Source organism: Hemiscyllium ocellatum, chromosome 14 (genome assembly GCF_020745735.1).
Source record: "Hemiscyllium ocellatum isolate sHemOce1 chromosome 14, sHemOce1.pat.X.cur, whole genome shotgun sequence".
Lineage (NCBI taxonomy): Eukaryota > Metazoa > Chordata > Chondrichthyes > Orectolobiformes > Hemiscylliidae > Hemiscyllium > Hemiscyllium ocellatum.
This window is the reverse complement of record NC_083414.1, coordinates 33,071,431-33,089,996: the sequence shown is the minus strand read 5'-3', so window position 1 is coordinate 33,089,996 and position 18,566 is coordinate 33,071,431. Positions and strand designations below refer to the sequence as shown.

The window sequence follows — 18,566 nt, the reverse complement described above, 5'->3', positions numbered from 1 at the left end:
TCTCATTGCAATGCAGCTGTGAGGACATTTTGCATGCACAGACCTGGCTCATGGATTGGACCCAGCTGCATCTCAGGGGCTGCTCGCTCGCTCTTTACGTGCTCAGTCACCTTGCACCTACTTGAATGCTCCTAGCATCTCTGCCCAAGTGCCTTAACTTGCCTTGCTTTTTATGACAGACACAAAGCCAAGCAGCTTGCCATGGCTGTCAGCAGTCATCAGTCAATGCGGTGGACGTGTTGCTGTATGTTAATGTTATACCTAAACCATATGCCAGTCACCAAATCCTGCAACAGTAAACGGTGGAATTTGAATTCAATAAAAATCTCGAATTAAGCTTCTAATGATGGCCATGAATCATTGTTGATTGTCAGAAAAACGACCCTTCTGATCTTTAGGGAAGGAAACTGCCATCCTTACCTGATCTGGACTACATGTGACCCCACACACATAGCAATGTGCTGACTCATAACTGCACCTTGGGCAATTAAGGATTTGCAATTCATGCTGGCCTAGCCAGTGATTTCCACATCCTGTGAATGAATTTGAAAAGTTTGATGTGGCAAATACTGTGCATGTGTTCAAATCAAATAGTCATGTCTTGAAGTCAGAGGGATATAGAGTTCAGTCATATCAATGGAGATACTCTTCAGTCAGTGAGTGCCAGCATGATTAGTCAAGTACAGTGTCCAATATCACTGTAGGGTCTTAAATATGGTCAGGCTATCACATGGAGTGGTCAGTATCAAGACACTCTCCTCAGAGGAAATAAGGAATCACATAGTGGACACCTCTATCTTTCCTATTATGGGTTTTTCCTCCTCGACTGAGACAAAGGATAGGACTGAAAGTGGCTGGCACAACTGTCATCAGTGTTGAAGGTGAAGGAAAGATGCTATATAATGTCCCATGGCAGTGAGTGGGCAATGCCAAGGCCATGCAGGGCTGGTTGTGTGAGCGGGATTGGGTGTCAGAGAGTGAGTGAGGGAAGACACTGCATTTGATACTGAGGGCTGGTAGGGCTTGAATCTTGGTGGTAAGTGCAGTATTAGAGATAGTGTGAGTATAAGGTAGCAGAGGGAAGATGGTTACACTTAATGCACATCTCTGCAGAGCAGCAAAGGCCTTTGTGCAGGACTGCTGGGTGTTCCTCCAAATGGCTAAACACCATAAAACTATGTGGCAACCTTGGCCAACACTGGCAAATTCTAGTGTAGTGGCCTCCACTGCCAGTTCAGAGGGAAGTGGATGGCTACTCCTCTGTACTGCCCTGTCTACCAGGCCTTCCAGGTCTCTGTTCCAAAGTAGGGCTCTAAATACCCCTTCTCTTCCAAGCAGGAGCAAATGTCACAACTGTTCATGGCAATTCTGGACTGACAGTGCTTATCTGGGTGCACAAAGGCCTTTTAAAGATAATGCTGGCATGTGGGACAATGGTCTATTCTGGTATATCCTGGCAGTGACCAGAAGTTCCTACTAGTTCACTGGGTTAGCATTGGATAAAATGGGCATGGTGGCAGGGTGACAGATAGTTAATGATGCAATGGTGGCATGAGAAAACGCATTATGCCTCATGGAGAGAAACTTTCCTTAAAATTCCATGAAAATGTCACTTAGCCAAAAAATTTAAGATACAGTCCATTATTACTATACTACTGTCGCTTCTGAATAGCACAAGAGGAAGGAAAACTAATGGAAAAAAAAACCTAAGTGACACAAATGGTTGCAACCTTAGGTAGTACAACTCAACATTAACACTCTGCTCTGAAGTGATTTAGAAACCGGAAATAGAGTACAATGACTGCCAATGACGGGCAGTAAGAGGGAAAGTTCAGCTTAGCACCCACATGGTGGAAGATTGCTTAATTCTGAAACTTTGACAGGAAAATACATGCATTGGACTCCACCTCATTTTTAAGTATTGTGCAGTTCAACACCGACAGTAACCTTCAATTTTACCAGAGGAGTACTGGACATTCTCAGCATCTTGAAGTACTTGTGCTGAGATTAAAGGCATTCAGCTTATTTGACTGATTTAGAAATCATTCTGAGGTGTAAACAATTAAAATCCCAAACTCATGTCACTTTGAATCTTTAACAGTAACTGAGAGCTAAAATGTATTTAAACTCTGACTTTCTGAAATAAAGTAGAGTTAACATGTAAATCAGCAATGTTATTATTTAATGGTGATAATATCTGTGGCAAAAAAATGCTAAGCCTGCTGTACAAAGGTAAAAACAGGAAACTAAGGCCTGGTGTTAAGTTCATAAAAGATTTTGTTAACTTGAATGAACTTTGAACTTACATAAAAGTTCATTCAAAGCATTTTGTTGAATCATAATGACAAAGCAAACTTATCAAAAATACAGAATCCTTAATTCATTCGTTCTGGACATTTCCCAGGTGTAAAATGAATTGAATATTTATTAGACTGAGTTCATTTAATACTAAATCATAAACCTGATAGATAAATTCGAAGTGCTTGAATACAAGCATTACTTACAAAGACAATGCCAGATTTTTAAAAAAAACTGCTCCAACCTGCAATGTCTGATTGGAATATTCAAAATTATGAAACGTTTTGACAGGGTAGGGAAGAATATTTTGCTTCCGCTAGTTGGTATGTCAGTAACTGGGGTCACAATTTTAAGATTGTCAGCAAGAAAGCTAGGAGTGAGATGAGGAGAAATTTCTTTATTCAGAGAATTGTTTGGATTTGGAATGTGCTGACTGGGAGAGTAGTGGAGATAAATTCTGTCGGAGGTTTCAAAAGAGAGCTGGATATATATTTGAAAGGGATGAATTTAGAGGGCTAAAGAGGTAGGGTTGGAGAATGGGAAGAACTGGGAAGCTGTTTTGGGAGCTGGTACAGACATGATGGGTCAAGTGGCCTCGTTCTGTACTGTAAAATTGTATGATTCCATTCTATGTTATAATGCAGGTTTATAAATAAATACAAAGAAGTGTCCTATTGATGTATGGCTTAGCATTCATGTTTGTAAGTACTGAAATCATTGGAAATAACAACAAAGCATGTTTTAGAAATTTAATACAGAATTTACTTACAAGACAACTTCAGTCATAATCCACTTTATTGCAGCAAAAAAGACATAATAAGGCTGAAGAGAAGAAACTAAATTAGTTTAAGTAGGCATGAATATTTTGTTCTTTATTAATATCGACACACCAGAAATTGACAGAAATATTTATGTCAGGGTGTGGACTTCACATGATCTAGACATTAAATATTATACTTTAAAACAATTTTACAGTTAAGTCAGAATGTAGTACATTACAGATGCTAAAATCTCAAATAACTACAGAAAATGGTGGAAATAGGCACCAGGTTATAGCACAGGAAAGAATGTTAATGACCTTGATTTTCCAATCAAGATTGGAAAGTATTTCTAATACTGATTAGACAAAAAAAACTTCTTTGGATGAGCTGTCGCTATGAATGTTCTGGTCAATAGTTATCTCTTCCAATGTAGTATAAGTAAATCCAAGAATCCAAGATCTAGGAAGGTAGGGATTCAGTGTGGAAACCACACCCTCTTTATCAGTGCTCTATTCTGTTGTAAGGTTCTAGAGCCACGTTGAGAGCTATTGAGCAAAGTCACACATGGGAATAGGATGGCAGGTGGGGGCTGTGGGGTTTAGAGTGTAAGGGTACCAGATGAGCAGAGGTGGGTGAAGGAAGGGGTAGGGTATGAGGTAAGTAGATGTGTTCTCAGAGTGGGTCAAGTGGCTGGGTTGAAGCAGCGTGCTGTCTTGTGGGATTGGGGTGTAGGGTCAGTGGGATTAGTGGGGTTGCTGGTTCAGTGAGGTTGTGGTGTTGTGGTGGGTTGGTGAGGGAGGGTGGTCAGTGGATAGTCAGGTCCAGCAGATTCTGGAGGGAAAGAGTGGTGGTGGCTACGCAGATATGTTGGAGATGGTAGTGAATGTTAGGCTCTAGGATGCCCAGGAGATACAGTCAAGGTGATGAGTCAGCGCTAAGTTGAGGTTTCAGTTGAATGGTTACCCAGTTTTTCCGTCCTCTAACGTTTCCTGGGTAACCTTCTGAAACTCTGACTCTAACTTTGAGTTGGAAAGTATGCAGTAGGTTTCCAGGGTTAAGTGCTGGAATGAAATTGCAACTTTCTGAGCAATTCCTGCAGAGTTTGCTGCAGGAGATTTTCACATGGTCCTGATATGTTGTTCCAATCTCTGTTGCTGCCATGACTCTCTCTCCATTAGAATTTCTGGGCCATTAGAACAGTGTAATGTTAGATCAAAGACCTGAAACATTCACGGTGCCACACCTACTGAATATTTTCCACCATTTGAAGTTCTTACACATTTGAAGTCAACTGCTAACAAACAACATGTCCCAAAAACATTAACACACTGCAGAGTAAATTACTGGATTTTTTGCTTTCAAAATGAATTAACCCCAAAATATATCCACTGATTTCATTCCAGGATGTTGGCACCCATCTTGTTATTCTTTAAAGTATTTTTACATAGTGGCTTGATAGACCACTTCATATGAAGGGCTGTAGTAAAGTAAGAACCTTGCTGGTTCAAGGCAGCAAGCTTCCTTTCATAAAGAACAAAAGTGAATCAGTTTGGTTCGAAACCACTGATAGCTTGATGGTATTTTTTTCTTTTAATGATACTTACTTTAGGGTCCCAAACATTTCTCAAACTAAATTCAAATTCTTGAATTACCATGGTAGAATTTTAACTCATATTCTTATGGATGATCCATCCCCATAGATTACTGTTCCAGTGACATCGCCACTACAGTACTGTGCTCAAAAGTATTTTGGAACATTTGGTTATTAACATAAAATTGCAGATGATGGAGGCCTAAGATTTGTTTGCATGTTCTATATTCTTTCATTTAAAGGATGCACAGGTAAGGAAATAATCAGTTGCACCCAGAAGCAATAATATATTATACACTTTCTATAAATATCACTAACAGTTTTCAAAGCAACATTGATAGCTTTCTATGGTTGTGCAAAATTAAATAGTTATTCTCTTCCAACATGAAACACTTCTGTGAGAGCCTAATTTCAGTTAAAATTAGTAATAACCCCCAAAAGGTCACTGGTTGGGCTTGTTAGTTCATTAGATGATATGGAATATTACATTAGATGGAATATCAATGTACTTACATCCAGTAAACTATGTGCACTGTCGCTATTGTCTACAGTTGCTCTACACATAGCTTGGTAGTCATAAAGTGTTATTCTAAAAAAGAAAAGCAGAGTGCCACTTAACAGGAAAAGAAACATAATCAGATTTGAAAATAAAAAATGTGAAATATTTCAATTATATTTCATCATAACTTAAAGTAAAGGATCTGAGGAAAATACAAAATTTACAGTAGTTTGGAATTTGTAATTGTAATAATTGCAAAAGGAGCAGCATTTGTTTTCATGAGCTGTGAAACTGAAACCGTGAAATTCACAGCAGCTTTTGCCGTTCACATCAGTGCTGCTAAACCTAAGTATCCATGAATTTCTTTCATGAGTCTCCTGTTCCTCCAAAGGAGTTAATATTGAAAATGTCAATAATGGAAATTTTAGAAATCACTTGTATTGATGTGATCATGCATTTTTTTTTACACTATTAGTCTTGCTGTAAATACATTGTGCCGGATTTTCCGAGAATCTCACGCAGATTGCCACTCTGGCCCTTTCGTTTATATAAAACGAAGAAGAGCGGCTAAAGTAAATGTTGGTCCTTTAGAGGTTGAGAAGGGGCAGCTAGTTATGGGATATGATGAAATGGCTGAGGCATTGAACAGGTACTTTGCATTGGTCTTCACAGTGGAGGATACTAATAACATGCAAGCAAGTGACAAAGAGACGAAGGTAGGTGAGGATCTGGAAACAATTATTATTACAGAAAGGCTAGCGTTGGGCAAGCTAATGGATCTAAGGATAAGTCTCCTGGCCCTGATGGAATGGAAGAGCTAGTGTGGGGTATGCTAATGGAGCTAAGGATAGATACGTCTCCTGGCCCTGAACGAATGCATTTCAGGGTACTAAAAGAGATGGCAGGAGAAATAGCAGGTGGAGTGATTGTAATTTTCCAAAATTCGTTGGACTCTGGGGCAGTACTAGTAGATTGAAAAATAGCAAATGTGATGCCACTGTTTAAAAAGGGAGAAAAGATGGGGAATTATAGACCAGTGAGCTTTACTTCTGTATTGGGGAAGATGCTTGAATCTATTGTCAAGGAAGAAATAGCAGGGCATCTTGAAAGAAATTGTCCCATTGTTCAGAGTAAAAAATGAGGTCTGCAGATGCTGGAGATCACAGCTGCAAATGTGTTGCTGGTCAAAGCACAGCAGGTTAGGCAGCATCTCAGGAATAGAGAATTCGACGTTTCGAGCATAAGCCCTTCATCAGGAATAAGAGAGAGAGAGCCAAGCAGGCTGAGATAAAAGGTAGGGAGGAGGGACTAGGGGGAGGGGCGATGGAGGTGGGATAGGTGGAAGGAGGTCAAGGTGAGGGTGATAGGCCGGAGTGGGGTGGGGGCGGAGAGGTCAGGAAGAGGATTGCAGGTTAGGAGGGCGGTGCTGAGTTGAGGGAACCGACTGAGACAAGGTGGGGGGAGGGGAAATGAGGAAGCTGGAGAAATCTGAATTCATACCTTGTGGTTGGAGGGTTCCCAGGCGGAAGATGAGGCGCTCCTCCTCCAGCCGTCGTGTAGTTGTGTTCTGCCGGTGGAGGAGTCCAAGGACCTGCATGTCCTCGGTGGAGTGGGAGGGGGAGTTAAAGTGTTGAGCCACGGGGTGATTGGGTTGGTTGGTTCGGGCGGCCCAGAGGTGTTCTCTGAAGCGTTCCGCAAGTAAGCGGCCTGTCTCACCAATATAGAGGAGGCCACATCGGGTGCAGCGGATGCAATAGATGATGTGTGTGGAGGTACAGGTGAACTTGTGGCGGATATGGAAGGATCCCTTGGGGCCTTGGAGGGAAGTGAGTGTGGAGGTGTGGGCGCAAGTTTTACATTTCCTGCGGTTGCAGGGGAAGGTGCCGGGGGTGGAGGTTGGGTTGGTGGGGGGTGTGGATCTGACAAGGGAGTCACGAAGGGAGTGGTCCTTGCGGAACGCTGATAGGGGAGGGGAGGGAAATATATCCTTGGTGGTGGGGTCCGTTTGGAGGTGGCGGAAATGGCGGCGGATAATACGTTGTATGCGCAGGTTGGTGGGGTGGTAGGTGAGAACCAGTGGGGTTCTGTCTTGGTGGCGGTTGGAGGAGCGGGGCTCAAGGGCGGAGGAGCGGGAAGTGGAGGAGATGCGGTGGAGGGCATCGTCGATCACGTCTGGGGGGAATCTGCGGTCCTTGAAGAAGGAGGCCATCTGGGTTGTGCGGTGTTGGAATTGGTCCTCCTGGGAGCAGATGCGGCGGAGACGAAGGAATTGGGAATATGGGATGGCGTTTTTACAGGGGGCAGGGTGGGAGGAGGTGTAGTCCAGGTAGCTGTGGGAGTCAGTCGGTTTATAATAGATGTCTGTGTTGAGTCGGTCGCCCGAGATAGAAATGGAAAGGTCTAGGAAGGGGAGGGAGGAGTCTGAGACAGTCCAGGTGAATTTCAGGTCGGGATGGAAGGTGTTAGTAAAGTTGATGAACTGTTCAACCTCCTCGTGGGAGCACGAGGCAGCGCCGATACAGTCATCGATGTAGCGGAGGAAAAGGTGGGGGGTGGTGCCAGTGTAGTTGCGGAAGATGGACTGTTCCACATATCCTACGAAGAGGCAGGCATAGCTGGGGCCCATGCGGGTGCCCATGGCAACTCCTTTAGTTTGGAGGAAGTGGGAGGATTGAAAAGAGAAGTTATTCAGGGTGAGGACCAGTTCAGTCAGTCGAAGGAGGGTGTCAGTGGAAGGGTACTGGTTAGTGCGGCGGGAAAGGAAGAAGCGGAGGGCTTTGAGTCCTTCGTGATGGGGGATGGAGGTGTACAGGGACTGGATGTCCATAGTGAAAATAAGGCGTTGGGGACCGGGGAAGCGAAAATCCTGGAGGAGGTGGAGGGCGTGGGTGGTGTCCCGAACGTAGGTGGGGAGTTCTTGGACTAAAGGGGACAGGACCGTGTCGAGGTATTGGGAGATGAGTTCGGTGGGGCAGGAGCAGGCTGAGACAATGGGTCGGCCGGGGCAGGCAGGTTTGTGGATTTTGGGCAGGAGGTAGAAACGGGCGGTGCGGGGTTGTGGGACTATGAGGTTGGAGGCGGTGGATGGGAGATCCCCTGAGGTGATGAGGTCCTGGATGGTCTGGGAGATGATGGTTTGGTGGTGGGAGGTGGGGTCGTGGTCAAGGGGGCGATAAGAGGAGGCGTCCGCGAGCTGGCGTTTGGCTTCAGCAGTGTACAGGTCAGTGCGCCAAACTACCACCGCGCCTCCCTTGTCTGCGGGTTTGATGGTGAGGTTGGGATTGGAGCGGAGGGAGTGGAGGGCTGCACGTTCTGAGGGTGAGAGGTTGGAGTGGGTGAGAGGGGTGGACAGGTTGAGTCGGTTGATGTCACGGCGGCAGTTGGCTATAAAGAGGTCGAGGGCGGGTAGGAGGCCTGCACGGGGTGTCCAGGTGGATGGGGTGTGTTGGAGGCGGGAGAAGGGGTCGTCAGAGGGTGGGCGGGAGTCTTGGTTGTGAAAGTAGGCACGGAGGCAAAGGCGGCGGAAGAATTGTTCAATATCTCGCCGCGTGCGGAAGAATTGTTCAATATCTCGCCGCGTGCGGAAGAATTGTTCAATATCTCGCCGCGTGCGGAAGAATTGTTCAATATCTCGCCGCGTGCGGAATGGGTTCATGAAGGACAGTTGATGCTTCACACATCTTTTTGAATTCTATGAAGACATTTCAAGCAAGGTGGACATTGGGGACCCAATGGATGTGGTGTACCTAGATTTCCAAAAGGCCTTTGACAAGGTGCCACACATAAGGATGCATGGTGATAGGAGTAGAGTATTAGCATGGATAGAGGATTGGTTGACTAACAGGAGGCAAAGAGTGGAGATAAATGAGTGCTATTCTGGCTGGCAGTCAGTGACTAGTGGTATGTCTCAGGGATCGGTGTTGGGACCACAATTATTTACAATTTATGTCAATGATTTGGAGTTGGGGACCACATGTATGGTGTCAAAATCTGCCGATGACATTAAGATGAGTGGCAGACCAAAGTGTGCAAAAGACTGTGAAACTTTGCAGAGGAACACAGTGGGCAAAGGTCTGGTGGATGGAATACGATGTTGGAAAATGTGAAATCATGCATTTTGGTAGGAGTAACAGCAAAATAGATTATTACTTGAATGGTAAAATGTTGCAGCATGTTGATTTGCAGAGGGCCCGGGTGTCCTTGTGCATGAATTACAGTAGGTTGGTCTGCAGGTACTACAAATAATTAGGAAGGCAAATGGAATTTTGCCCTTCATTGCTAAAGGGGTTGAGTTTAAAAGCAGAGAGGTAATGTTACAGCTGTACAAGGTGCTGGTGAGGCCACACCTGGAGTACTGTGTGCAGTTTTGGTCTTCTTACTTAAGAAAGGATGCATTGGCACTGGATCGGGTGCAAAGGAGGTTCACTAAGTTGATTTCAGAGTTGAAGGGATTGGCTTATGAGGAGAGGCTGAGTAGACTGGGATTATATTCATGAAATTCAGAAGAATGACAGAGACCTTATAGAAACATATAAAATTATGCAGGGAATTGATAAAATAGAAATAAATAGGATATTTCCATTGGTAGGTGAGACTAGGACAAGAGGAAATGGCCTCAAGATTAGAGGAAGCAAGTTTAGAACTGAACTGAGGAGGAACTTCTTCACCCAGAGGGTTGTTAATCTATGGAATTCCGTGCCCAGGGAAGTAGTTGACACTACTTCAGTAATCGCTTTTAAAGCTAAGATAGATACTTTTTTTTGAAAAATAAAGAATTAAGGGATATGGTGAAAATGCGTATAACTGCAGCTGAGTCCACAAAAAGATTAGCCGTGGTCTTACTGAGTGACAGAGCAGGCTCAAAGGGCCAGATGGCCTACTCCCGCTCCTAGTTCTTATGTTCTTATGAAAGAAGGGAGCTCCTTATTTATAAGAGAAGATTCGAATCAGGGTTCCCTCAGAACTGGGAAGGTGTAATTCCATTCTGACAGGTCTTTGTAATGCAGACTTGACAGAGGAAGGGAAACCATGCCCCACTTCTATTGTAGTCAGCAGCTCTATTCTGAGACTTTATGCTCCTGACAGCCACTTTGACAGCTAGTGACTGATAGTAAAGTATTGAAGTAGGTGTGACATTTAGAGTGCTGGGAGAGTAGGGTGCCAGATAGTTGGGGGTACAGTACCAGGTAGGTAGGATGCCAGCTGTGTAGGCTGTCAGCTGGTTTTGGCTCCAGTGCCAATGTGGCAAATAAATTGGGTGCCAACTGTGAAGGATGTCAAATGGTACAAAGTAAGTGCCAGGTAGCAAGGAAGCCAAGTAAATGATACAATGCTTAGAGTAGGTCAGGGCAATAGTGGGAAAACTTTGACTGCTGGGAGCAGGGAGGTTGGGGTTCAGGTCTAGGGGGCTTCAGGTCCAATGGCAGGACCAGAGGAGTTGAGGTGGAGCTGCGGGGGGGGGGGGGGGGGGGGAGGGGGGGATATTGTTGGGTCCCTGGGTGTGTAAGTGGACAGTGGAGTTGCAGTTGGAGATGTGTGAGATAAGTATAGGCTTAGCTCAATAGTTACTTAATGTATTAAAATAATACATGGGCAGCACGGTGGCACAGCAGTTAGCACTGCTGCCTCACAGTGCCAGAGCCCTGGGTTCAGGTGACTCTCTGTGTGGAGTTTGCACATTCTCCCTGTGTCTGCGTGAGTTTGCTCTGGTTTCCTCCCACAATCCAAAAATTGTGGTTAGGTGAATTCAGGTTAGGTGAACTGGCCAGGCTAAATTTCCCCTAGTGTTAGGTGAAGGAGTAAATGTAGGGGAATGGGTCTGGGTGGTTTGTGCTTCAGCGGGTTGTTGTGGACTTGTTGAGCCGAAAGGGCCTGTTTCCACACTGTAAGGAATCTAATCTTATAATTAGTAACTAGTCTACTTAATTTCACTGGAACCCTCTAAGTTTTCCAATTTAGTTGGAGGCTGGGTGTAGGAGAAGTGTCCAACAAGATTTTCAATTTCCTAGATAATTCCTTTGGAGTCTACTCCAATGGGGATTCTGCAAACTTGCCAAGTGCAACTCCCATCTACGCTGATATAATGTCTGTTCGGTCATCTGAAAATCTGAGCCATTATTATATCCTGTTAATTAAAGTGTAAGTATGTTTTCAACGTCATAATAAATTATATTTTTTCTCATTCATTCGCGGGCCAGTATTATCACCTATCTCTAAATGCCCTGTGAAAATGGTAGTTGAATTACCTTCTTTAACCTCTGCAGTTCATTTGCTAGAGATACATGCAAAATACCTTTTGAGAAGGAGTTCCAGGGATGTTATGGAATAAAATTCCAAATCAGGGTGGTGAGTGGTTTGGATGGGAATTTAGAAGTGGCGGTGTTCCCCTGTATTTGTTGCCCTTGTTCTTCTTGATGGTAAAGGTCCTGGGTTTTGTCAAACAAGCCGTGGTAAATGTTTGCAGTGCATTTTGTAGATGGTACACACTGCAGTTACAGTGCATTGGTGATGAAGAGAGTAGATGTTTGTAGGTTTGTGCCAATCAAGTGAGCTGCTTTGTCTTGGATGGTGTCAACCTCATTTGGCAAGCAGGGAGTATACCATCACACTCCTGACTTGTGTCTTGGACAGGTTTTGGGGAGTCTAGAGATGAATTACTCACTGCAGGATTCCTAGCCTCTGATCTGTTCTTGCGCTAAGACTATGGCTAGTCCAGTTCAGTTTCAGGTCAATGATAATCCCCAGAATGTTCATACTCCTAATAACCTCTTTCACCCATACAGAATAACTTTACATTTGTGAAATTGTGAAATATCAAATTTCTAAAGCATGATAAAGAAAATAGATTTCCAAAATGGTAAGAATTCTTTGAGGTTTATTCATGATATTTAATATTTGTCTGAATCAGATATCTACGTCCCAATCTTTATTTTTGTGTCCATAAGATTAGTAAAAAGTGAAGGATAATCAGTGCTTTTTACTTCCTGGATTACTGTCAGAAAATTCTGATAGATTGGATGCTTAACCTACTTGATGAGATCACTGTTACTGGATGTCAAAGATCTGCTTGAGCTAATGCTAGAATGAAATTTATATCAGTAAAATTGCTAGATCTTTGTGGACAACTTTCTTGTGGTTGGTGGTGAACATCATCCCTCCATTGCTGACAACAACCGTGGGCCAAAAGATCAAGTCATTGCAAAAAAAATAGAATACTACTTACTTAGAGTGTGGAAACAGGCCCTTCAGCCCAACCTGACCTGCCAAAACGCAACCCACCCAGACCCATTCTCCTACATTTATCCCTTCACCTAATACTACAGGCAATTTAGCACAGGGCCAATTCACCTAACCTAGACATTTTTGGACTGTGGGAGGAAACCCACACAGACACGGGGAGAATGTGCAAACTCCACACAACCAGTCGCCCCTGAGTTGGGAATTGAACCCGGGTCTCTGGTGCTGTGAGGCAGCAGTGCTAACCACTGTGTCACCATGCCACCCACTAAATTTTCTTGTCAAAGGGATTCATTAATATTTCCACCATCAAGTATTTGTTATGATAAGGAAACCTCAATTTAACTCATCCATGTCTTTGAGCAAATAGATTGAGCTGGAAATGAGATGGCCAACTCGACTTACTAATACTTATTTAGCTCCCAGCTCATGTATTTTAGTGTATAATTTTAAATTTTATGAATTATATTTAATTGAAGAATACAGGTTCATGCTATTAAAATAAGCTTGAAGTCTGCAACCCTCAAAATTTGGGACCCATACAGACTTAAGAAATTAACAGCAAAACAGATCATGAAACAGCAGGTAGGGTAAAACAGCTGGGGAGCCAGAGAAATGATGTCTGCAATCCTTGTAATCATGATAGTCTGGAAAGATGTATGTATTTTGGAAGTTGAAGGTTTACCCAGTTTGAAGTTCATAGGGGAATTATCAGTGGGGCTAATGGTATCTCAATGCAAACTAAAATAACAAGCAGCTTAGCTTGGAAATATTGGGAAAGTGACCACAAGAAATAACAGGCCTCCATGGTCAAGAGAGGATAAATGAAGGTTTTATCTCTGGAATAACCAGAGCTGTCTTCAGACAACTAATATATATTTATGGGTGATCCCTACAAAAGTCAATAACTTGTAAGGTTCATGTGTACTGTAATTGAATTCTTGGGGAACCTGAGCATATAATGCATGTCAGTCTAAACCAAATTGTCAAGTTAATAGTGCTTGTTTTGTTTCGTGTTTTATACATTAACAATTCTTTGTTTAATAAATGTGAAAACTTGTGGTCTATTTCTATTGGTGAAAGTTGGGCATTTGGATTTATTTCTAAATATTAACAGTCTCGGCCAGACTGTAACACGAGATAATACAATTTATTGGCCCAACCTTTGCAGGAATAATAATAACAAAGCATTTGGGTTTATCAAGACCACTTATTTGAAACCAAAAACAAAATGTAGGGTCCACACATGTGCAATTAAAGATGAAAATTCAGAAGTTGCCATCATTAAGTCTGTGATTCCAACAGTGGATGCTGTTGATATCCCCCATTAACAGCAACCAAGTCAAAACTATTGAAAATTTGTCTTTTACAGTATTAATCCTACTGTTAAAGCCTTTAAAGAGAACGTGGAGTGACTAGATTTTTAATGGCATGCCAATTTCACAACATCTTGAAAAAAGTGAATTTTATATTTATAGAAGATATCTCCATCCTGATGAAGAAAATTCACATTTTAAAAATAGTTTTTCTTAAAGAAAAGATGGTTTATGGCCTTTCAGTTTCTATCTTAATTCCACATGTACATTACAATCACTTTTTTCATTTACCATGAAATTTTAATTAAAAAAGTGAAAAAAAATCAGTGTATTTTACATCCTAGATTCCTGCTTGAGAGAATATTTCCAAATTATTAGCTGTTTACTCTGCTTGTTGACATTACTGTTGCTGGATTTTGGGATACCCCTTGGCTTGGAACCAGTTTCAAACTAAAAGCAGGAAAAGGAGAATCCAAGCAACACCAGCTTGATCTTTATGTGGATCTTTCATGAAGGGAAGTAGAAGTGTTTACCATAGAATATGGACCAAATGATATACATTTTGATGTTATGAATAGATTGCTGCTAGTCTGATATTTCATTCTATGGATATTGATGATCATTCTTAAAGCAAAGAGTTATTTGTTAGCATCAAGCTGGCAAGATGATTCCAGTTCATGCTTCCTTCTACAATTAGTTTTTAAATAATTCTGTAATGGGAGACTGTCAGTCAGAAAACAGTGACATATTACAATTATGAAATATCAATTCCATAGACACTTCTGTTCAATTTTGAAGTAAGTGAAAAATAATGCGTATTAATATGCAAGACAGTGTTTCTCTCTCTACAGATGTTGTCACTCCCCTTTCAACGATCTCATCTGCACAATAACCCTCCTTCATTGTACTTTGACTGAAGTCACTATCCCATCTTCAAAATGATCTTTTCTCTTCAAAGTCCTTGAACATACTGATACTTCCAAATTTGTGCCAGCTTTCCCATAATATCATGTTTGAATCTTTAAAATTACAGGCATCTACATGATTCATTTTTCATTGTAGACGATTCTTACCGTTTAAATGAGCCCATGTTTAATAACTTATTCATAACAGCACCTTCCACTTCACCAAAAAACGTTCCAGTCTAGAATATAAAGAAAAAGAATGAACTATCACAAAGGAGCTTAGGTCAAATGGGAATGGAATGAATAAATTTGAAAGTGCACCAAAAAGTATGTTTTTAAATAAAAGGTGAACCCAGTGTTTGCTATACTCTAATATAATAGTTACAAAGTTAAACTTTGGAGTATTCGTTAGTACTCAGAAGTCACAGATGTGACTTTCTGAAAAAGCAGTCAGAAAATCAGTCAAGGTAAGTTATGATAATAATACTGTATATGAAAGGGCAGATCTGGAAGCTGGAGAACAAATAGGTGAATTACCATAGGTACCATAGCATGTTTTAAAACAGACAAAATAAAGTTCATAAAATGTTATGAAGCAACCTGAACAAGAACTTTTGAAATGTTATGCGCCACACTTTTATTATGTTAAAAAAGGGCTATGTTTGTTTTCCATAAAATAGATGGTTCTTGGAGATGGTATGAATGCCAATAGAAACAGTAATTTTTCAAAAATTTGCTTTCTTATATTTAAGGAAGGAATTGAAATATGAATATCGAATATGAACAAGAATACAATGTTGGACTTAACCATTACTTCATTACAAACAGACTGAATGCTAGAATTATTGCAGAGATGGAAAAAATTGTCTGATTTGTTAAAGGACAAAACAGCAGTTATTTTCATGGGGAACTATTTGCAGTTAGGATTTCACAACAGGAAAATGTCAAACAAAATCTATCAATGAATGATCTCAGCCATAGTATCTTTAAATATCCATTTATTCTGAATTCAAATGTCACTGAGTTAACATTTCTCCAACTTAATTCCAAGCTAATTATTATTAATTCAATTCATATATATTTCATCTATGCAACAGGAAAAGGACCTGTTCAGATTTTATATTGCTAGCAAAGATGAATTGAGCTAAACTAGAATTAACTTCTTGGCCGAGAACTTCTTAAATTACAAGAATCAGAGTGCACTGGAGAATATTATAATACTGTTAAGTGTGTATAGAAGTAAATAATTGATTGCAGTCTTCATCTTTGTCAAGTTTATGAATGTGAGGAGAAGTTATTACTTCTGTTATTACAGGATATCATCAAAGTCAGCAGGAATGACTGCAGAAATGGAAAAATCTGTTTGATTTGTTAAAGGACAAAACAACACTAATTTTGTATGGGGAACAATTTGCGGGTCAGTTAAATGGCATGGCCTGTAACAGCTGGTCGGAAAGATTGTTTTGACACAAATACGCTGCCTTCTTATCTTAACACAAAGGGCTGAATTTTCTTAGACCCCTGAACAATGTGGACAATGGCAAGTCACTTGGGAAAATATGGCAAATTTTCCACACAAGGTTTGAACAGTGAGATGAGAACCTCACTAGTGAGTGGCGAAAGGCTTATATGCATGTTCATCAGTCTTAATCTCACTTACATTTATCTGTGATTTTCTTTTCCACATACAGAGAGAAAGTAGATGATGACAATGCCTGACATGAAGGTCAGAGCATGTAATTGGCACCTCCAGCTTGCTGCTTCTTTAGGTCTCTATCTTGCACAGCAGTCACCACCATCTCAGGGTACACTTTATGAACATTGATCACTTATATCCTTTGTGTATGAAACTTGGCATCAAACATGTACCAGCCTCACCATCTCATCATGGTATATCTCTGACTCACTTAGAATATAGTTCTCCACTTCAATACTTGAACCATACCAACAGCTTTCATTTTAATGCTGCTCTGGCAGGCACTGAGACAGACACCCAATTCATGCTTCAGAGTAGGGTGTACTTCAGGGGTCCTTGCTTGCTTTCTTAGTGCACATTCACTTTCTGTCGACTTGGATGCTCACATTATCCCTGCCATGCCTTGCCACCTCATTTGGAACTTAAAGGTTCACAGGCCTTCTGTCTTGCAACGGTTTATAGCACAAAAAAATGCAGGCAACTTGCCAGCAGTGATCAAAAGAGGTGAACGTGTTTCTATACAGTACTACACTACATCAATAAGTTGCGTCAGCAGGTATGTTGCAAACATAATGAATGTCCTGTAACCAAATGGCCATATATCAAAGTCTACAAGGAATAGTCCTCAGTCAACTTGAAGGGGATTGTCTTCAATCAGGACTCAGTCAAGGACCTCATTTGATCTTAGTCCAATGGCTTGGACATGGTCAGTCAGCCATTTAAGGTGTCCAGGATAAGGGTCTCCATATTATTACTATTGTGGAATGGGTCATGATCAGTCCTGCAGGTTCAATTCACTCTCAGGAGTAAGTCAATTGGGAGATGCACAGAGATCAATTGGGGATCTGGCCACTTAGCTGTTGGGGCTTTTTTCCGGAGTAGGTCAGGGGTTGGGCTGTTGTGAGTCCAGGAGGACTGATCATTGAAAGCTAAAGGGAGGTTCTTAGGGACCACTGCTGTCCTGGGGACATTGGAGAAGTTAATTTTGGTTTAGAGGCAACATACTGGGATGCAAAGGAGATAACACTTGTGAATGGGGAGACAATTGAACATATACATGTTCCTCCAAGTTGTGGATACTGTACTGACCTGGGTGGCACCTTCAGGTCAGGCTGAAAGCGTTGGGTGCTATGATCTTCTATGGTAGTTCTGATAATCCTATTCACAAGAACTTCCAGGTCCATGTTAACAAATTGCAATGTCTACTTGCCTCTGTCATCTATTTCCAGGCAATTCTTTTTACACCACAACTGTGAAGGGCATTTCCTGGTTGGCAGTGATTGACCTAGTGTGTGGCTGGATTTTTAATTATGGTGTGGGTGTTGGAAATCCCTGAAGCAATGATGTGAGCTTCTGCTGTGAGTGAGTTCACAATAGTATGAGCAGATACCATCAAGGCATGGTGCACACCTATGGGGTGAACAGTATAAAACTGCATGAGAAAACTAGCATGAGAATCTGCTATGAATCTTCCTGAAATTGACACACAGCCAGTCTTTGGTAAATTCAGTCCATTGGATATTTCAAACTAACATCAGTCCTAAATATTTTTTAACTTAACTAGTATTAAAAAAATGCACATGCACTTACAGTAAAGTTCTGTTACTAATGTCCTTTAGGAAAAGAAACTCTCTTCCTTACCTGGTTGGCCTACACATGACTCCAGTTCCACAGCAATGTAATTGGCTCTTAACTGTCCAATAGGCAATAAATACTGGCCTAGCCATTGATGCCCACATTCCGTGAATTAATTTTTATAAATTCTCTAAAGCTTTAGATAATTCATGATCTGAAACTGACATACCACAGCTATTCCATAATCAGATAGAATCAGAGATAATGGTATTACAGCTGAATAAAGGCAACTACATAAGTATGAGGGACAAGTTGTGCAGAATTGAATGGGAGAGGAGCCTAGCAGGAGACAGTGTAACAGCAATGGCAGGAGTTTCAGGGAATAATTCCAGAGACACAGCAGAGATTCATCATGAGCAAAAAGAAGCATGGTACAGGGAGGATGAGGCAGTCATGGTTGACTAGGGAAGTCAGGAATAGCATAAAAGCAAAAGGGAAAGCATATAATGTAGTGAAGGACAGTGAGAAACCAGTGGATTGGGAAGCTAACAAAGACCAACAGAGGACAACAAAAAAAATGAGAAAAGATTAAATATGAGGGTAAGCTAGCCAGTAATATAAAGGAAGACTGTAAGAGTTTTTTTCGATATATAAAGGTCAAAAGTGGACACTGGGCTGCTGGAAAATGA

At 41.7% G+C, this 18,566-nt stretch overlaps 1 protein-coding gene across 3 annotated transcripts in view; it reads right to left on the bottom strand.

Annotated features, from left to right (window-relative positions):
- The window catches only part of cacna2d3a (calcium channel, voltage-dependent, alpha 2/delta subunit 3a), a 953,890-nt gene that overhangs the window by 120,650 nt on the left and 814,674 nt on the right, over positions 1-18,566 (bottom strand). For 2 of the 3 annotated variants that reach the window (XM_060835582.1, XM_060835583.1), the window contains 3 exons: positions 14,775-14,845; positions 5,164-5,239; positions 3,068-3,120 (listed from right to left, as the gene is read on the bottom strand). In XM_060835582.1, coding sequence (XP_060691565.1) covers positions 3,068-3,120; positions 5,164-5,239; positions 14,775-14,845 — 200 coding nt within the window. The remainder of the gene's footprint in view (positions 1-3,067; positions 3,121-5,163; positions 5,240-14,774; positions 14,846-18,566) is intronic. The other variant, XM_060835584.1, reaches the window with a different exon arrangement.